Source organism: Cololabis saira, chromosome 17, assembly GCF_033807715.1.
Source record: "Cololabis saira isolate AMF1-May2022 chromosome 17, fColSai1.1, whole genome shotgun sequence".
NCBI lineage: Eukaryota > Metazoa > Chordata > Actinopteri > Beloniformes > Belonidae > Cololabis > Cololabis saira.
In genome coordinates this window covers 1,096,082-1,115,164 of record NC_084603.1, presented here as the reverse complement: position 1 = coordinate 1,115,164, position 19,083 = coordinate 1,096,082, and the positions used below count along the sequence as shown (strand labels likewise).

The window sequence follows — 19,083 nt, the reverse complement described above, 5'->3', positions numbered from 1 at the left end:
CTCAGCCCGGCCAGTCTACATCCCTTTTTTAATTCTCTCGTCAGTCACCAGGTTTATGAACATCTGCACCTCAGAGTTGGATCACCAATCACTTATAATAAAATCGCTGCGAGCCGCGGGTCGCTCTCGCTCTGACTCCCGCTTCCTGATTCAAACGTCTGACGGCCCCGCCCCCCGACCAATCAGTGGCGAGGAGGGTGATGACGTCAGAAATAGTCCCTGCTCAGCCCGGATAGAACCTCACTGAAATGGTTACAGAAAAAGGTATCGACTTGGAGCGGCTCTACCCGTCTCAGCCCTAGTGCGAAAGCGCAAGACGGGGCCGTGGCGGGTAGAACCGAGGAGAAGTGATACTAGTGCAAAAGGGCCATAACCGGGCTGAGCCGGGACTATTTCTGACGTCACCACCCTCCACCTCTGATTGGTCGGGGGGCCGTCAGACGTTTGAATCAGGAAGCGGGAGTCTGCGCGAGAGCGACCCGCGACTCGCGGCGATTTTATTATACAGCACAAACGTCTGTTTGGTGATCCAACTCTGAGGTGCAGATGTTCATAAACCTGGTGGCTGAGGAGAGAATTAAAAAAGGGATGTAGACGGGCTGTTTTACTCTCAGCCGCTCGCGGCTCCAGCTGATTTCTCATCTGCGCCGACACAAACAAAGGGGTTGTGCAATCGAGTACGTCACAGCAGCTGTGAATTGCTTTTCGTCTGTCACTTGGCTTGCGTATTCCCTGCCTTTTTGCGCTTTGAATTTACTGTATAAAAGTCTTGACGTCGAGCCACTCTGGGTCAGCACACCAACCCAGACACGCGTCTGAGTAGGACCTGCTCACCGCCGGCTACTGAATAAAATCTCTCAACCCCACAGCGGATTCCTGAACTGGATTTTATATTATTCTTCAACAGTGCCAATAGATGGACAGGTGGTGGGCGTGGCCTCCTGAGTCACATGTTCTGGTTCTGGTTGGTCCTGCAGGAGGAGCTGATGGTGATGATGACGAGTCTCTGCAAACCTCTGATGAAGGAGCTGATGACGCTAGTGCTGCAGGGGGCGGGGCCAGAGGGACAGGGGGCGGAGCCTGAGGGGGAGGCCGAGGAGGGGGAGGAGCCAGAACAGCAGCAGAAAGGTAAGCAGCGCGTCACGCAAGACAAAACAAACATCAACAAAAGTTTATTCAGTGCATTTACATGGGAAGTTTAATTCCTCTTTAATTCAGAATTAAAATTAAATCCGATTTAAAATGAGTAAAAATGACCATGTAAACACCTAATTCCCAATGAAAATGGCCATTCAACTTGATTCCGATTTTGAATCCGAATCGAATAATTACACGATCATGTATACACTCATTTAAAGAAAAAAATGAATAAAAAAATAAAATAAAATAATAAAATGAAATTAAAAGAAATAATAAAAAATAAATTACTGTCTCTCTCTCCAGACGTCGTCCCGGACGAGCCCCACCAGGACTCCGCCCCCCCTGCAGCCGACGCCCAGGTGGAGGTGACCCGTCCGTCAGGAGCTTCCTGTGACGACCAATCACAGGCCACAGGAAGTGGGCGGGGCTTCAGCTCCCTGCTGGCTCACCAGCGTCTCCATAGCAACGCCCGGTCGTCCTCGTGTCCCGTATCCGACCGAGGATCCAGCGGCCACCGCGTTCAGGTCCGCCGCGTCGCCACGCATCGCTGCCGCCACTGTGGGCGGGGCTTCGGCGGCCACACCCACCTGCGGGCGCACCAGGCGGCCGGGCGACGCCCCCTCACCTGTTCCTCCTGCGGGGCGAGGCTAACGGCGGCCTGCGGCCTCAGGAAGCACCGGCAGGCGTGTCCCGCCTCCACCGGGGCCCGCGGGGAGGAGAACATCTCTGAACACCGTAAGGTATGAGGAGACAAACGCAGTAATAATTATACAAAGTACAACCAAAATCACAAATATAGGGCTTGGTCGTCTTGACGTCATCACCTGGCGGAGCCGCCATCTTGGATGCTACCTTAGCTGCTAGCTTAGCTGCTAGTGTAGCTGCTAACTTAACTACTCTTCAGACCACCGTGTACAGACGTGCTCCCTCTTTGTTGTGTCTTACTGGTAATCGTTACTTCTCGTTATTCTGTAACCATGGTAACCCGTTGCTGTGTTGTGGCTGCAGCAGCTCCACACATAACAATCTTAAGATAAAACTAGTTTGTTGAGGAAAAAATATGAACTCTATTTGTAGCTGCATAGGAAAAAAATAATCCCACAAGGAAAACAAAAATATTGCTCACGCCCCGGAGCCTCTTCTGCATAATATAGCAGTCAAAAAAAAGAAAAGAGAAAAGTAAGAGTGATACAAAACATGTACTGTATGTTGTACTATTATACTAATTTATTGAAACACATGGCGAGTCAAACATTTACCAAAGCAGCTGCCAAACACTCCTAAACAAGGTAGTAAGACGGTGGTTCTGCAGAACTGCGGCAGTAAATCCTTCTAAAGAGTGGCGCTCCGACGAGGAGCTTCATTCTTTAGTAGGGATTTCATATGGATCCAGACCGTTAATAATCATTATTTTCTCCATATACCTTCTGGCTTCCTTGTTTAAGGTATCCCGGTAAATTCCAGTTCCTTTCTGGCATTTTAACATCTTTTTTTTTTGTTCCGTCTGTTCACTTGGTGCTACTACACTGCTGTTTGTTTACACTCACAAGGCTGCCAACATGGCCGCCGTGTCCCAGAATGCACCTTGGTGACCAAACCCTACTCTTTTCTACCACACTCTGATCTGCTACAGGTGCAGCGACAGAAAGAGCCCGGCTGCTTCACCTGCTCCACCTGCGGTAAAGCCTTCACCGCCAGGCGCAGCGTGCAGGTGCACCAGCTGACGGTGCACGGCGGGCGACGCCCATTCACCTGCTCCATCTGCCGGAAGTCGTTCAGCCAGCAGGGCGGCCTGCGGGCGCACCGGCGGACGCACGGCGGCGGCGAGGAGCGGCCGCCGCTGCACACCTGCGATCAGTGCGGACGCTCCTTCTCCAGCAGCAGCAGCCTGCAGGTGCAGAGGCCTTTTATTTCAGTTCCACTTTTTTCTCAACATTTTGACTTTTTTCTCAACTTTTTGACTTTTTTCCCAAAATTTTGACTTTTTTCTCGACATTTCGACTTTTTTTCTCGAAATTGTACTTTAACATTAATCTCGACATTTTGACTTTTTTCTCGAAATTTTGACTTTTTTTCTCAACATTTCGACTTTTTTCATGAAATTTTGACTTTTTTCTCGACATTTCGACTTTTTTCACGAAATTTTGACTTTTTACTCGACATTTCGACTTTTTTCACGAAATTTTGACTTTTTTCTTGACATTTCGACTTTTTTCTCGAAATTGTACAACATTAATCTTGACATTTCGACATTAGCAGCTACATTTGCAGCCGAGGACCCAGTTCTAACTAATATAGAAACATGCAGCAAGTGTTTCTTCATTCTAATTCTGATATAAGACTTTTCATTTTTTGTGGCTCCAGACATATTGTTTTTTGTGTTTTTGGTCCAATATGGATCTAAAACATGTTGAGTTGCCGACCCCTGGACTAGAGGGTGAAATATTGCACATCAGCTGCAATAAAACAGACAATTCATGAAACTTTCCCATCTCTTAGTTTTTATACCTAATAATACGATCTTAGTGTTGTACACGAGACAACAATATTGACTAATTTATGGATTTGACGCTGTGATCGGTGATTGGCAGATACTGGTTTTGGAGATCGGTGATCAGTTATCGGTGATCAGTTATCGGTGATCAGTTATCGGTGATTAGTTATCGGTGATTAGTTATCGGTGATCAGTTATCGGTGATCGGTATCGGTGATCAGTTATCGGTGATCAGTTATCGGTGATCGGTTATCGGTGATCGGTATCGGTGATCAGTTATCGGTGATCAGTTATCGGTGATCAGTTATCGGTGATCGGTATCGGTGATCAGTTATCAGTGATCAGTTATCGGTGATCAGTTATCGGTGATCGGTATCGGTGATCAGTTATCAGTGATCAGTTATCGGTGATCAGTTATCGGTGATCAGTTATCGGTGATCAGTTATCGGTGATCGGTATCGGTGATCAGTTATCGGTGATCAGTTATCGGTGATCAGTTATCGGTGATCGGTTATCGGTGATCGGTATCGGTGATCAGTTATCGGTGATCAGTTATCGGTGATCAGTTATCGGTGATCAGTTATCGGTGATCGGTATCGGTGATCAGTTATCGGTGATCAGTTATCGGTGATCAGTTATCAGTGATCGGTATCGGTGATCAGTTATCGGTGATCAGTTATCGGTGATCAGTTATCGGTGATCAGTTATCGGTGATCAGTTATCGGTGATCAGTTATCGGTGAACAGTTATCGGTGATCGGTATCGGTGATCGGTATCGGTGATCAGTTATCAGTGATCGGTATCGGTGATCGGTATCGGTGATCAGTTATCGGTGATCAGTTATCGGTGATCGGTATCGGTGATCAGTTATCGGTGATCAGTTATCGGTGATCAGTTATCGGTGATCAGTTATCGGTGATCAGTTATCAGTGATCGGTATCGGTGATCAGTTATCGGTGATCAGTTATCGGTGATCGGTATCGGTGATCAGTTATCGGTGATCATCTCTCCTGCAGGTGCACGGGCGCGTCCACAGCGGCGAGAAGGCGTTCAGCTGCGACACCTGCGGCCGCAGCTTCAACGTGGCGTCCAACCTGCGGCGCCACCAGCTCATCCACACGGGCCGCCGCCCGTTCAGCTGCAGCACCTGCGGACGCAGCTTCACCCAGGCCGCGCACCTGAAGGTGAGGGAGTGAGTGAATGAATTAATGATTGAATGAATTAATCCTTTATTTGAACATGGTTAAAAAATATACATATACATATATATATATATATACATATATATATATATATATATATGTATATATATATATATATATATGTATATATATATATATATATATATATATATATATATATATATACATATATATATACATATATATACACATTTATAATTAGGGGTGACGATACAGTAACTCACGATTCAATACTGTGGTGATATGTGGCCCACGATAATGATAATATCACGATATCTACGATATTCCATATATTGTAAGAAATGTCATCGACGATATTTCACGATATATGTGACTGAAAAAAAAAATACCCATGAAAAGGAAAACGTCTGTATTTATGCATTTATTCATTGCCAAAACTTCATACAATGTACAAAGAAAGTGCATTTGTATATTTCCTCTTTGCTGCTAGTCTTGTAAATGTAAACACTGTACAGCTGGAATAATTAAAGTGCATGAACAATAGTGCGGTGAAAAACACCTAAATCCATTATGTGTGGTGTAATAAAATATCCATATTTGCCGTCAGTTTATCCATTATTTATTGCGACAGAGATGCAACAATATATAGATTTTTTTCCCCACCAGTAATACTGACCATATAGATTGTTAATGCAGTTCATCATCCTTACACCTCATAAAGAGGGATTCTTATATCTTTTCTTGACTGTAGTCACACTTGAGCATTGTTTTCTCTCCACATGGACAGGTGCACGCCGTCGTGCACACCGGCGAGTGGTCCTTCATCTGCAAGGCGTGCGGGAAGGGCTTCCGCCAGCGCAGCGCGCTGCTGGTGCACGAGCGCCGGCACGCCAGCATCCGCCCGTTCATCTGCAGCGAGTGCCAGAAGAGTTTCTCCTCGTCCACGTCGCTGCGGCGCCACGAGCGCCTGCACCGCGAGCACAAGCGCCACGCCTGCCCCGAGTGCGGCAAGAGCTTCAGCTCGGCCGCCACGCTGCGCAAGCACCAGGAGACGCACGCCGGCGGCGGCGCCGCCTTCTGCTGCGACGTGTGCGGCCGGCGCTACAGCTCGCTGAGCTACCTGCGGACGCACCGCCGCCGCCACTCGGAGGGGGCGCCGTTCGCCTGCGGGCTCTGCGGGAAGGGCTTCTCCACGCAGGCCGGCGCGCGGCTGCACCAGCGCACGCACAGCGGGGAGAAGCCCTTCGTGTGCGAGGTGTGTGGGCGGAGCTTCAGCGTGGCGCAGAACCTGGTCCGGCACAAGCGCGTCCACAGCGGGGAGAAGCCGTTCGGCTGCGACGTCTGCGGGAGGAAGTTCAGCCAGAGCAGCAACCTGAAGGCTCATCAGCTGGTCCACACCGGGGAGAAGCCCTTCGGCTGTGACGCCTGCAGCCGCACTTTCAGCTCCGGGAGGAGCCTGAGGGACCACCGGTGTGGGGGCGGAGCCAAGGGGGCGGGGCCTCCGCTGTGAGGGGGAGGAGCCTCCGGGACCACCGCTGTGGGGGCGGGGCCTCCGGTGTGAGGGGGCGGGGCCAGAACCAGAATTCAGCCTTTGGTCTGGTTGCCACAGAGACCTGGTTGCCATGGAGACCTGGTTGCCACGGAGACCTGGTTGCCGTGGAGACCCTACCAGGGGCGTAACGCCCCAGACAGCTTAGCTCCTAGCATCATTGGGGCAACACGAACCCTCCACCACGATAAGGTTCAAGGAGGGAACTAACTTTCAACAAACTGATAACTTAGCACGAACACGGGTAGGTTTGCTAAATATGGCTAAGCTATGACGTGGCTAGCATTACTTAACTTAGTCAGTTAGCAGGGTTAGCATAGCGTAGGCTTAGTTTAGCCATGCTAACTTACATACTAATGCAGCTTAGCCTAGCATGATGATGCAGTTGAACAGAGAGGTCAAAGGTCATGATCAGAAACACCAGAATAAAAGTTATTAAGCTAAAACTAATGTCACCTTCACGTCAGACGTCGGCCCGGCATCACGCCGGGTCTCCGGCCGCGCCGTTGCCGCTGCTAGCCGCTGCTAGCAACGCTGACTCGTTATAGCAGCTCATGCTAACACTGTAGCAACACGCCAACGATAATAAATGTGTGAATGAAATAAGACGACTGTTACTTTGCTGATTCTAGTACAGGGGTCGGCTCTTTAGCGCCGCCCTAGTGGCTCCTGGAGCTTTCTAAAAAATGTTTGACCTTTTTTTCCTTTTTTTCTTCTTTTTTTCCTTTTTTTCTTCTTTTTTTTCTTTTTTTCTCTTTTCTTCTTTTTTCCTTTTTTCTTCTTTTTTTCCTTTTTTCTTCTTTTTTTCTCTTTTTTTCTTCATTTTTCCTTTCCTTTTTAATCCCGGCATATAGACTTTTTTTCTCGACTTTTTTCTCAACATTTCGACTTTTTTCTCGACATTTTGACTTTTTTCTCAAAGTGCATAATAATTCCCCCGGTTCTAACTAATATAGAAACATGCAGCATGTGTTGTCTTCATTCTAAGGCTTATACTTTCATTTTTTGCGGCTCCAGACATATTTGTGTTTTTGGTCCAATATGGCTCTAAAACATGTTGGGTTGCCGACCCCTGGTCTAGTAGAATTCCTGTTAGTTTCTCCGTCGTTCTGAGCCGGACGTCCGACTTCGGGCTGAAGTCTCTGATCAGAACTCAGAAACTGGGACTCGTGAGAACGTCGGGCTGAGGTCCGAACCCCAACTACAGAACCCAGAACTGCTTTTAGGACCAGAACCGGTTCTGGATCAGACTGTTAAATGTTTATTTCTGCTGTAAAGTTGAACATTTTAACCTGCAGGTCTGATCTGGACCCTCTTGGTCCCTTCTGCCTTATAAGACTTTACTAATAGATATTAATAAATAAATAAATAAATACAGTAATGTGGTTGTGATTCTGTCTTTATTCTGCTAACATCCTCTTTCAACTTTATTCACGAAATTCTGACTTTTTTCGATTTGCATGATGTTTTTCTTTATTTCTTATTTGTAATTTTATTTATTTTTTTAAATGTACTTTATGAATTGAGATTGCATGTTAGATTTTGTATTTGTGTCTTTTTTATTTTCTTTTTTTTAAACAAAACTTTATTGAAAATATACAAACTCTCAAAGAGGATAATGGACAAATATCTATTTAAATGCAATATGAAAAGAAAGGAAAATAAAAAATGGGGATTCTTGTAAGGAATACAAAAAACAAGGCACTCTAAGAATTAAAAGAAATAAAAGGTGCATATGAATAACAAAATAAATTAAGCATTTAAATCCACATAATGGAGCAAAGAAAAGGGGAGGAATTATTCAATTAGAATAACAAATAACGAGCAATGTCTAGGCTTATTTTACTTGCATCTTTGTTTTCTACTCTTTTGAGACGTGTGAAAAAAATCTTAAAATGGTTATAAAAAACCCTGGAAGGAAGGAAGGTTTACAATTTCTCCATTTGGCACAATTAATACGGTACTTACCCAGTAACAAAATGATATTAATAATATCAGAAACAGAAAATTCCAAATCATGCATGAAGAAAATAATATGGCTTCATTCAAAAGGTGGAACATTATTCATTTTAAGAGATAATTAAGAATAATAATAATATTATTATTAATAATAACTTGTTGACATATTCAATAAAAGGGTTCCATAAACCTTCAAATACAAGCTGTTTGGCTTCAGAATATAAGTAATTCTTTCCAACGGTAGGCTTGATAGCATTTGTTTTAACCATTGACTGGTACTTGCTTGATGGTTCTTTTCCATAGTAGTGAGATACATAAACAGGAGCTTTTATTTTGAAATCAAGCCGGAAACAGAGCGTCACTTCCGTCAACAACTGTCAGGTGGAGGATGGTCCGTGTTCTGGAACCGGAACAAACGTGAACGCAGCGAGACTCCAACAGAACCGAACCGAGCAGAGCCGGGCAGAACCGGGAGGAACCGGACCGAGCCGTTTAGACCAGAACCGAGCCGGGGCAGAACCGGGAGGAACCGGACCGAGCCGTTTAGAACAGAACCGAGCCGGGCAGAACCATGAACGAGGCGGGTCTCCGGTTCCGGAGGCTGAACAGACCTCAGGTCATCACTGATGAGCTGCCGGAGAGGAGGGACAAGAGGACCGGGTAAGAACCGGAACCAGGACTAGAACCAGTGATGCAGGAGGATCTGCTCACGGATGATTTGTAGAAAAATGTTTAGGTTTAAAACGTTCACTGATGTTGCAAGAGAGTGGGCGGGGCCTGACGGCAGCCGGGGGGCGGGGCCTGACCTGTCAGGGGGATGGAAGGTCCTCAGGTGTGTGTGTGTGTGTGTGTGTGTGTGTGTGTGTGTGTGTGTGTGTGTGTGTGTGTGTGTGTGTGTGTGTGTGTGTGTGTGTGTGTGTGTGTGTGTGCTTGTATATTTTTTACCCTTGTCTGCATATATATTAATGGTTAATACCATTAATATATATGTGTGTATTTTTGGTATAAAACACATATGATATATGTTTTTTATGTCATATATATATATATATATATGTGACATAAAAAACATATATCACAACCTGTGATATATATATATATATATATATATATATATATATATATATATATATATATATATATATATATATATATATATATATACACACACACACACACACACACACACACACACACACACACACACACACACATACATACATACATACATACATACATACATACATACATACATACATATACATACATACAAACATTGGGATGGGGGGGGGGGGTGACATCCGCTGCTAATCTAAGACGCGAGAACACACATGGAAGTGCACAACGCTCACTGGAAGAAAAAAACCAAACAGACACAAGAACAGGCAGAAACACGAGCAGCAACCGTCCCAGGTCCCGGGACCCGATCACAGCTAGGCTAGGCTAGGCTAGGCTACCACGACTATCTGACCCCCAAAACTATCTAAGGCCCCACTCCCTGTGTGTTTGGTTATGTGTGTGTGTGTGTGTGTGTGTGTGTGTGTGTGTGTATGTGTGTGTGTGTGTGTGTGTGTGTGTGTGTGTGTGTGTGTGTGTGTGTGTGTGTGTGTGTGTGTGTGTGTGTGTGTGTGTGTGTGTGTGTGTATGTATGTATAAATGTGTGTGTGTGTGTGTTCTGGTCCAGTTCCAGGTCCCCAGACCTTGATAACGGTGTTATCAGCTGTCTGCCTTAAAGTCTCTCTGGTTCGTCGCCATGGCGACACCAAACAGCCTAATCCAAGTTCCACGAGTTTCCACAGTACCAAGGTTTATTCATTTCAGGTTGTTACATCACAGGACAGCAGGAGTTTAGGTGGTCGGTCTTCAGAAACATCAGACAGGAGACGAGTCTGCAGGGTCTGAAGGGTCTCCTTCAGACCCTGCAGACCCGGGTCGCTGATCCGGGTCTGCAGGGTCTCCTCGAGGCCCCCAACACTTCCCCCTATTGTATCTGTAGGAATTGTTATTCTTCTTTCTTCTGACGAAAGGAAGGCTTTTTTTCCCCCTAAACGTGCCCGAAAAGTCACCAGATTTTGCACCAATCCAGTCCTGGTGATAAATGTGATAATTAATGGTTACATTAATGGGCGTGGCCTAACGGCTCAACAGCGCCCCCTGGAAAACTTTGTGCCTCAAGCCCCACGATACGGTTTGACGTACATGCACCAAAATCGCTACACACCTGTATCATGGCCCAACTTAAAGAAAAGTCTCTTGGCGCCATGGCCCAAACCCAACAGGATGTCGGCCATTTTTAATTAATTGTGTCATTTTGGCGAAATTTATGCCATTCCTTCGGCCGTTAATTCAGCCGAACCGTAACGTGCACCCAGGTGTGTTATACATCAAAATGTGCGTCTCCATCCTCCGACTACACGCATTACTTTTCTCTTTCAAGTGTTACCGTGGCGACGATAGACGCCAAAAAGCGCGCCCCCCCTTCATCTGATTGGTCCATATTTGATAGTTCTCCAAAAGTCACCAAATTTTTCACCAAGCCAGGCCCGGTGAAAAATGTGATATTTAATGGTTTGCATTAATGGGCGTGGCCTAACGGCTCAACAGCGCCCCCTAGAAAACTTTTTTCTTTATAACTTTTGAATGGTTTGACATAGAGAGTCGTGGGTGGTGTCATGTTTGAGATGCTTATGGGGGGCGGTGGCCGTGAGTGCGAGGGCCCGTTTATCGCTGCTTGCAACTTTAATTATTATTATTATTGTTGTTGTTGTTTGTTTCAGCAGCACCTACAGTGGGAAGGTGTTCCAGGTGACCCTGCTCTCTCTGGGCGGCGTCGTCTTCCTCCCTCTGCTCTTCATCATCCTCATCCTGGAGTCTCCCATCCACCCGGAGGTCTTTAGGTGAGCAGAGCCGTACCTGAGACTTAGCGTGTTTTAGCTAGCAGTGGTGGCATTAGCACTAGCAGCCCCGACCGTTAGCACTCACAGCCCCGACCGTTAGCACTAACAGCTCCGACCGTTAGCACTAACAGCCCCGACCGTTAGCACTATCAGCCCCGAATGTTAGCACTTACAGCCCCGCCCCCCCCGGGTTTAACAAGTCACATGACCTTTTATTACGTAGGGTTTGACTGGACCTTAAAATCGTTGTGGATGTTGGAAATCAAAAGAACTTTACAGATGTCAAACTAGCCGTTGTCAGTAATGCTAACATGCTAACACCGCTGGACGGACGTTGTAGTAAACTGATCGGATTGTTTACCTTGTTTACCCCCCCCCCCCAGTCTGAAGGAGCCCCCCCCCATGAAGGGCTGCTGGGAGCCCAACCTGAGGCTCCGGGACGCCGTCAGGCTTTTTGAGGACCAGATCCTCGGACCGGAGTCCATCGCCAACATCGGAGGTCGGTGACTAACCGGTTTTTACTCTTATTTATCCTCCTTTTTATTATTATCATTATTGTTAAAAATATAATTATTATTAATAGAATTATTATTAGTGCCACGGCTGCGCCAAGAGGCACTCCTCCTCCATAGCTATGCAATGGAGGAGGAGTTCGCCAGAGGCACTATTGTTATCCTGCGGGTTTATTAAACTTATTCATTTTCCGGACAAAACTTTGGCGCGTAACTAGTCCCGCAGCTTTGAGAAAACGCAAAAAGTAAAAACGTAGAAACGTGCGCCTTAGCCGGGAATCGTTGGCTATGACTTTAATTAGCGATTGCAAAAACGTGCGCTTTTAGCGCCATCCGGAACGCATTGGGAGAACTTTGGGGCCTCACCACTCGCACACCGTTACTCGAAAAATTCTGAACCGATTTAGAAAGTTGTAGGCCCTGAATTTAACTACAGTCCTTTGGATTTTCAGAGCGATGGCACAAATAGTTTTTGCACAAAGTGCAAAAACATTTCCAAATTTCCAAACTAATGGGGAGATTTTCCCATGTAAGTGAATGGGGTAGAATGTCACACTGTGGCTGGAAGGAGGTTCGAAAAAACCCAAAATTCACCTTTTTTCTGAGTCATGTATCTTTCTCATACTTGCACGTAGAAATGTCATTCAAACTTCAAAACGGAGGAAAACTTCTCTTCTCTTTCCAAACCTGAAACTGTTTTTCCTAAGATGTACACTTTTCAAGATATGAGCGCTCAAGCGAGGGCTGGAAATCCCTTTTTTGTCAAATTTAGAGTGGAGCTCTCATTTTTTAGAGTGGGAGAGACAGTCAAAAAGTGACCTTAATTTTTATTTGTAACTCGAGCTCACGGCCAAACCGTGAAAGCTAGAAAGATAATTTTTGGTCAGAATGTAGACATAGGTGTTGGGATTCATAAAATGTGACTTTGACAGGCGGGGTGTGCACAAAATTTAAACGGGGAGGGCTAAAGCTGCTCCAATTCCTGCCTCAGTCCCCATTCACTGCTATGTAATCAAAAGTTTTCTTTAAAAAAATCTCACTTTGTTTTCGAACTGCCGTTACAAACACATTTTAAGGAATATCTGAATAAAATTAAGATTGTCAGAATCTGCCGGGTTCTGTGTCTCTCACGATGTCTTCATTTTTCTGCTAGGAGCTACGGTTTTCTCACAAATCGGAGTTATTTGAGACCTTGTCACAAGGCAAAAGCTGGGGTTTTCTCACAACCAACTCGGAACCTTCCTCATTTCGAGGTTCTTGTTGCCCCTAGCAACCAGAGCTCAGCTGTTGACTGATTAAACTGACCCAGAACTGGTCACATGACCCAGTCAGTACAGACTTCATATACTTTACCTGGAAAATGGAGAAATCTGACCCCTGACCTTTTGACCTTAGATGATCCCCAGTCCTGCTGGGAACCGGTTCATGGGAAATATATATATATATATATATATATATATATATATATATATATATATATATATATATATATACATATATATATTATTATATATATAAATATATACATTTGTATATTATATATACAAATTAGCCCCGCCCCTTCTTCTGATTGGCCGATATGCGAGTCCTTCACCTTTATTGCTTGCAAAATGTACACAAATGTGCAGCAGCCCGCCGTAGCACTCTCGAAATTTCTGCGAGGAAATTGTCTAGTTATCATTGTTATTGTTATTGTTGTTATTATTGTTGACCGTCGTCTCTCTGCAGACGTTTTCTTCTCTGGAACAGCTGATGGGAGGATCGTGAAGCTGGTTGGGCGGAGGATGTTGACGTTGGCGAGACTGGGGAGACCTCCGTGTGGTGAGAGGGGGGGGGGCTGAACTCACCTGAATACACCTGAAAACTCCTGAACATCTGAACACACCTGACCCCGTGTTTGACCTTTGACCCCTGTGTGACCCTGCAGGCTCCAGCGAGGACGAGTCCACCTGTGGTCGTCCTCTGGGGATCCGGGTCGGACCCAATGGGACTCTCTTCGTAGCCGACGCCTACCTGGGTCTGTTCGAGGTCGACCCCACCACAGGTGAGCTGGGCTAGCCCCGCCCCCTCTAGCCCCGCCCCCTCTAGCCCCGCCCCCTCTAGCCCCACCCCCAACCCCACCACAGGTGAGCTGGGCTAGCCCCGCCCCCTCTAGCCCCGCCCCCTCTAGCCCCGCCCCCAACCCAGCACAGGTGAGCTAAGCTAGCCCCGCCCCCTATAGCCCCGCCCTCAACCCAGCACAGGTGAGCTAAGCTAGCCCCGCCCCCTATAGCCCCGCCCTCAACCCAACACAGGTGAGCTAAGCTAGCCCCGCCCCCTCTAGCCCCGCCCCTCTAGCCCCGCCCCCTCTAGCCCCGCCCCCAACCCCAGCACAGGTAGATCAGGGACTAGTGTCGACACATTTGGCTGTCAATCAGCCGTTTGTTAACGTTTTTTCGTCCCCCCAGGTGAGGCGACCCGGCTGGTGGAGGGGGGGCAGGAAGTGGCCGGCAGGAAGCTGGCGTTCATCAACGACGTTGCCGTGACGACGGACGGGAAGAAGCTGTACTTCACCTGCTCCAGCAGCAGGTGGCAGCGCAAGGACTACCTGAAGCTGATCATGGAGGCCACGGCCGACGGACGGTGAGGCCCCGCCCCCACGCCGCCCACTTCCTGCCGGTGACCCTTCACAATAAAACCCTCCTGCTGTCGTTCCAGCGTGATGGAGTTCGACACGGAGACCCGGGAACTGGCCGTTGTCATGGAGAACCTGAGGTTCCCCAACGGCATCCAGCTGCTGCCGGACGAGGAGTCGGTGCTGGTGGCCGAGACGACCATGGCCCGGATACGCAGGTACCGACCCGTAAACTCTCCCCCACCCCGACCCGGTACCCCCCATAACCCCCATGACCCGATAACCCTCTCAGCGCAGGTTATAAAAGTCATTTATAAAGAGATTAAACAGCAACGGTCTGGGTTTTGAGCCCATGTTTATGTTGAGGAGTGGGGATTTATCTTGAGCAGCTTTAACACTGAACCTGAAGAAATGATGCAAAGCAACATATCCTCTGTTCTGGTCCAGGGTCCACGTGGCCGGGCTCAACAAGGGCGGCATGGACACGTTCGTGGACAACCTGCCCGGGTTCCCCGACAACATCCGGCCCAGCTCCAGCGGCGGCTACTGGGTGGCCATGTCGGCCGTCCGGCCCAACCCCGGCTTCTCCATGCTGGACTTCCTGTCGCAGCGGCCCTGGATCAAGAAGCTGCTGTTCAAGGTTAGAGCCGGTGGGGGGGCCGGGGGGGCCGGGGGGCCCTGGATCAAGAAGCTGCTGTTCAAGGTTAGACCTGGTTGGGGGGGTCATGGGTAGGGAGGCCCCGATACCGTTGTTTTCACACCCAGTACGAGTATTTATTTATTTTTTTATTATTTTTCATAGAAAGCAGCAAAACCAACATAACGAAAATAATACAGAGCACATGGGTGCAAGTGGACACACAGTGGACTGTTATCATGCAGGTCTGTACATTTAGATTCTTATTCCAAGCCAGTTCTATAAGTCCAGACTTTATCCTTTGAGATGTGGGAGCATCTAGATCAGGGATATTCAACTAGATTATTCCGGGGGCCACATCTGCAAAAGGACTGTACCAATTTGAAAATGTGGGGGTTTTCAAAATGTATTTTGCACTCAAAGATGAAGACTTATGTCAATATAATACATTTGTGTTATACATTTGAATATATATCTAGTTTACATATGAATTATGTATTAATTGTCTCCAGATTTAGTCATTGTGAATGTTAAATATAATATTCAGATAAAGAAATATTATTTTGAATGCAAGTTCATTTTGAAACCATGCATTGTGCAAACTTAATGAAGTTGATATTGACCTACTTTTAATAAAACACGCCATAATGACAAAGCACCACTTTCCAACAAGATTTCCTTATTTGAATATTATATTAAGCATTTCAGTCCATAGTAGCCAGTTTGATGTTATAAATAAACAACTAAAATATTAACCATAAGCTCCTTTATTAATGACACATCTGTGCTTTATATCAGCAAAACTAAACAATCACGAATTATAGGAGGTTTAGAAGTTCATCTGACATGCAAAGTCCTCATTTAGAGATTCAAATGAAAAACATTTCAGGCCAATCCTAGAAGCCTAATGATGTCAACAAGTTCTCTGTACAACGGAGGTTAATAATAATGTGACAAACATTATCATGTGCAACACTGGCAAAAAATCTGAAATTAAAAAAAAAAAAAAAAAAAAAAAAAAAAAAAAAATTCAACAACCAACCCCTTTTTTGAAATATGACCAGGGGCCACATAAAAGCTCCTGGCGGGCCGCATGTGGCCCGCGGGCCGCCAATTGAATACCCCTGATCTAGATAGTCAAAGAAAGGTCCCAAATCCGGTAGAATGAGAAGGGTTTGTCCGTCAGGGCAGAGGCTTCAAACGGGATGACGTTTGTCCCAGTCAGCAGCCGTTGGGATGAACTGGGAGTTTTATCAGAGATCCACGTAACCAGAATGCATTTTCTAGCCTAGTGCAACAGAATATGTAGAAGATCTCTGTTACTGAATTCAGCTGGAAGCTCGTCCTCTAATCCCAACAGGCAAGTTCTTGCACCAACGTGTAACGGGCGCTTAAACATTTGATGAAACTGTGAAATAATTGTAGACCAAAATTGCTGAATGTGAGGAAAACTCCATAAACAATGAAAGTGTGAAGAAAAGTTTGGATTCACTGAGTATGAGTATTTAAATTTGTGTACTTGCCGATACCGAGTACTGATACGATACTTGTACCACAAAAATAGCTAAAGGCTAAAAATGCAATGAATTAGAAGACAGGTTTTATTTGCAACAGATAAATTCAATACAAATAAATAAAATGAGTAGAATAACTATTTTACACAAAAAATAATCTTTCTGTGTAAATAAAAAGTCTCCACACTGGCACTGTCTTCACATTTAAGAAAATATCAAACATGTACCGTATTGACCTGAATATAAGACGACCCTGATTATAAGACGACCCTCTTTTTCAAGACTCAAGTTTGAAAAAAAGACTTTTTGAACACCAAATTACATTTTTATACAGAAAATAATGACAGTACATCTGAAACAAATGATTATAACAATATATTGGAGATAAAAAGCCTGTTATTTAGCCTCATTAAACCATCATGTTGAAGTTTGCATCATAACTCAGCTGCCGGTTCACCTGCCGATCTTCACACACTTTCTCCAGATTGGAGAAACGTTTTCTGTTATCTCTTCTCTTTTCTTTCTTACCACTATTTTTATGTTTCTTATTGATGAGGGGGGTTGGGTTTGTCCTGGGGAGTTTAGTTCAGCATTTACAGATATCTGGTTTACGGGTCGGTATCGATACCAGTATCGGTATCGGGGCCTCCCTAGTCGTGATCCCGGCCCGTCTCCAGTCTGGTTCCTCCTCTGAAACCTTTGTCCCCCCCCGCCCCCCCCCGTGTCCCCGTCTCCCCCCCGTGTCCCTGCAGCTCTTCAGCCAGGACGTCCTGATGAAGTTCGTCCCCCGCTACAGCCTGGTGGCGGAGCTGCACGACGGCGGCGTTTGCACCCGCAGCCTCCACGACCCCAGCGGCCTGGTGGCCGCCCACGTCAGCGAGGCCCACGAGCATCATGGGAGTTTATACCTGGGATCCTTCAGGTCGCCCTACCTGGCCAAGCTGGACCTGGAGGGGGCGTGAGGGGGGTGAGACGGACCTGGGGGGTGAGGGGGGGACGGAGGGACGTTGAGGGGACGGGACCCGGGTGGAGGAGGACTCGGGTTCGTGGGGGATCCACATGGACCGGATGGTTCTAGAACTGGGTCGGCAACCTGCGGCTCCAGAGCCGCATGTGGATCTTCATCCTCATTGTAGCCAATAAAGGTCAAGGAGTCAAAACCGAGTCCGATGACACCACCATGACTCTTTATGTCAAACCATTCAAAAGTTTTGGCAGAAAGTAGGAACTATCAGATATGGACCAATCAGATGAAGGGGGGGGGGGTGTGCTTTTTAGCATCTAGCGTCGCCACGGTAACACTTTTGAAAGATAAAAAGTAATGCCCGTCGTCGCGAGACACACATTTTGATGTATAACACACCTGGGTGCACGTTACGGTTCGGGCCGTATTAACGGCTGAAGGAATGGCATAAATTTCGCCAAAATGACACGATTAATTCAAAATGTCCGACTTCCTGTTGGGTTTGGGCCATGGAGCCAAGAGACTTTTCTTTAAGTTGTGACATGATACAGGTGTGTTAGTTAGTTAGTTAGTTAGTTAGTTAGTTAGTTAGTTAGTTAGTTAGTTAGTTAGTTAGTTAGTTAATATTTATTTCGGTCAATCACAAACATAATAATCAACAAACAAGATAAACATTTACAGGTTTTTCTTTGGTCAACATTGTGATTATTTTGACCAAAAAGGTCTGGACTTGAAGCAGAAAGATTATCTACCACCTTTAACAGAATAGAATATACAAAAAGAACAAATGACGTATCATGAGGCTACACAAAATAATAATAATAATAATAATATTAATAATAATAATAATAATAGCTTAAATAACTGTAATAATAGTAATAGTAATAATAATGATAATAATAGAAATTATAATAATAATGAAGATGATGATAATAATAATAATAATAATAATAATAATAATAATAATAATAATAATAATAGCTTAAATAACTAATAATAGTAATAGTAATAACAATGATAATAATAGTAATAATGATGATGATGATGATGAAGATGATGATAATAATAATAATGATAGCTCTGAAAACAGAAAGTGAAAAGATGCTAAAGAAACCGACAAAACCAATTTAAGTTGTCATTTTATCTCATGCATGTGTACATTCTTCTTTGTTTGCTGTGTACCGATTTTTGTGCATGTACGTCAAACCGTATTGTGGGGCTTGAGGAACAAAGTTTTCTAGGGGGCGCTGTTGAGCCGTTAGGCCACGCCCATTAATGCAAACCACTAAATATCAAGTTTTTCGCCAGGACTGACTTGGTGATAAATGTGGTGACTTTTGGGGCACGTTTAGGGGGAAAAAAGCCCTCATTTAGTTGGAAAAATAAAAATAAGAACGAGAAAAATAAAAATTCCTACAGATACAATAGGGCCTTCGCACTGTCAGTGCTCGGGCCATATTATTAGTTTATTTTGTTGGGCAGTTATTTTGGAGTTTGAGTTGATGCCATCTAATTTTAAAATAACTATTTTTAATTTCTATATTTATTTTTAAAGCTGCTAAGCTGCAGCAAATTTTTATTTTTTTTTATTAAAGTGGAGCAGTTTTTATTTTGCTTTTACACAAATATAGACTGAAATA

General features: G+C 45.3%; 2 protein-coding genes across 5 annotated transcripts in view; both read left to right on the top strand.

The window, feature by feature from the left end:
• The window catches only part of LOC133464065 (oocyte zinc finger protein XlCOF6-like), a 7,383-nt gene extending 1,076 nt beyond the window's left edge, over positions 1-6,307 (top strand). The window contains exons 2-6 of the mRNA XM_061746032.1: positions 978-1,128; positions 1,444-1,880; positions 2,774-3,034; positions 4,651-4,818; positions 5,585-6,307. Coding sequence (XP_061602016.1) covers positions 978-1,128; positions 1,444-1,880; positions 2,774-3,034; positions 4,651-4,818; positions 5,585-6,307 — 1,740 coding nt within the window. The remainder of the gene's footprint in view (positions 1-977; positions 1,129-1,443; positions 1,881-2,773; positions 3,035-4,650; positions 4,819-5,584) is intronic.
• A 2,371-nt stretch (positions 6,308-8,678) lies between these two features.
• Positions 8,679-17,457, top strand: apmap (adipocyte plasma membrane associated protein). 4 transcript variants are annotated; one of them, XM_061745258.1, is made up of 10 exons: positions 8,679-8,826; positions 8,877-8,965; positions 11,083-11,202; positions 11,586-11,701; positions 13,443-13,535; positions 13,642-13,758; positions 14,162-14,336; positions 14,412-14,546; positions 14,776-14,968; positions 17,232-17,457. In XM_061745258.1, the coding sequence occupies exons 2-10, from the start codon at positions 8,877-8,879 to the stop codon at positions 17,439-17,441; spliced, it is 1,248 nt and encodes a 415-aa protein (XP_061601242.1). In that variant the 5' UTR covers positions 8,679-8,826; the 3' UTR covers positions 17,442-17,457. The 4 variants fall into 4 exon arrangements, with proteins under 4 accessions (XP_061601242.1, XP_061601243.1, XP_061601241.1 ...); XM_061745259.1 differs by having other exon boundaries at positions 8,679-8,965; positions 11,086-11,202; XM_061745257.1 differs by having other exon boundaries at positions 8,679-8,965.
• Positions 17,458-19,083: the final 1,626 nt, after the last annotated feature.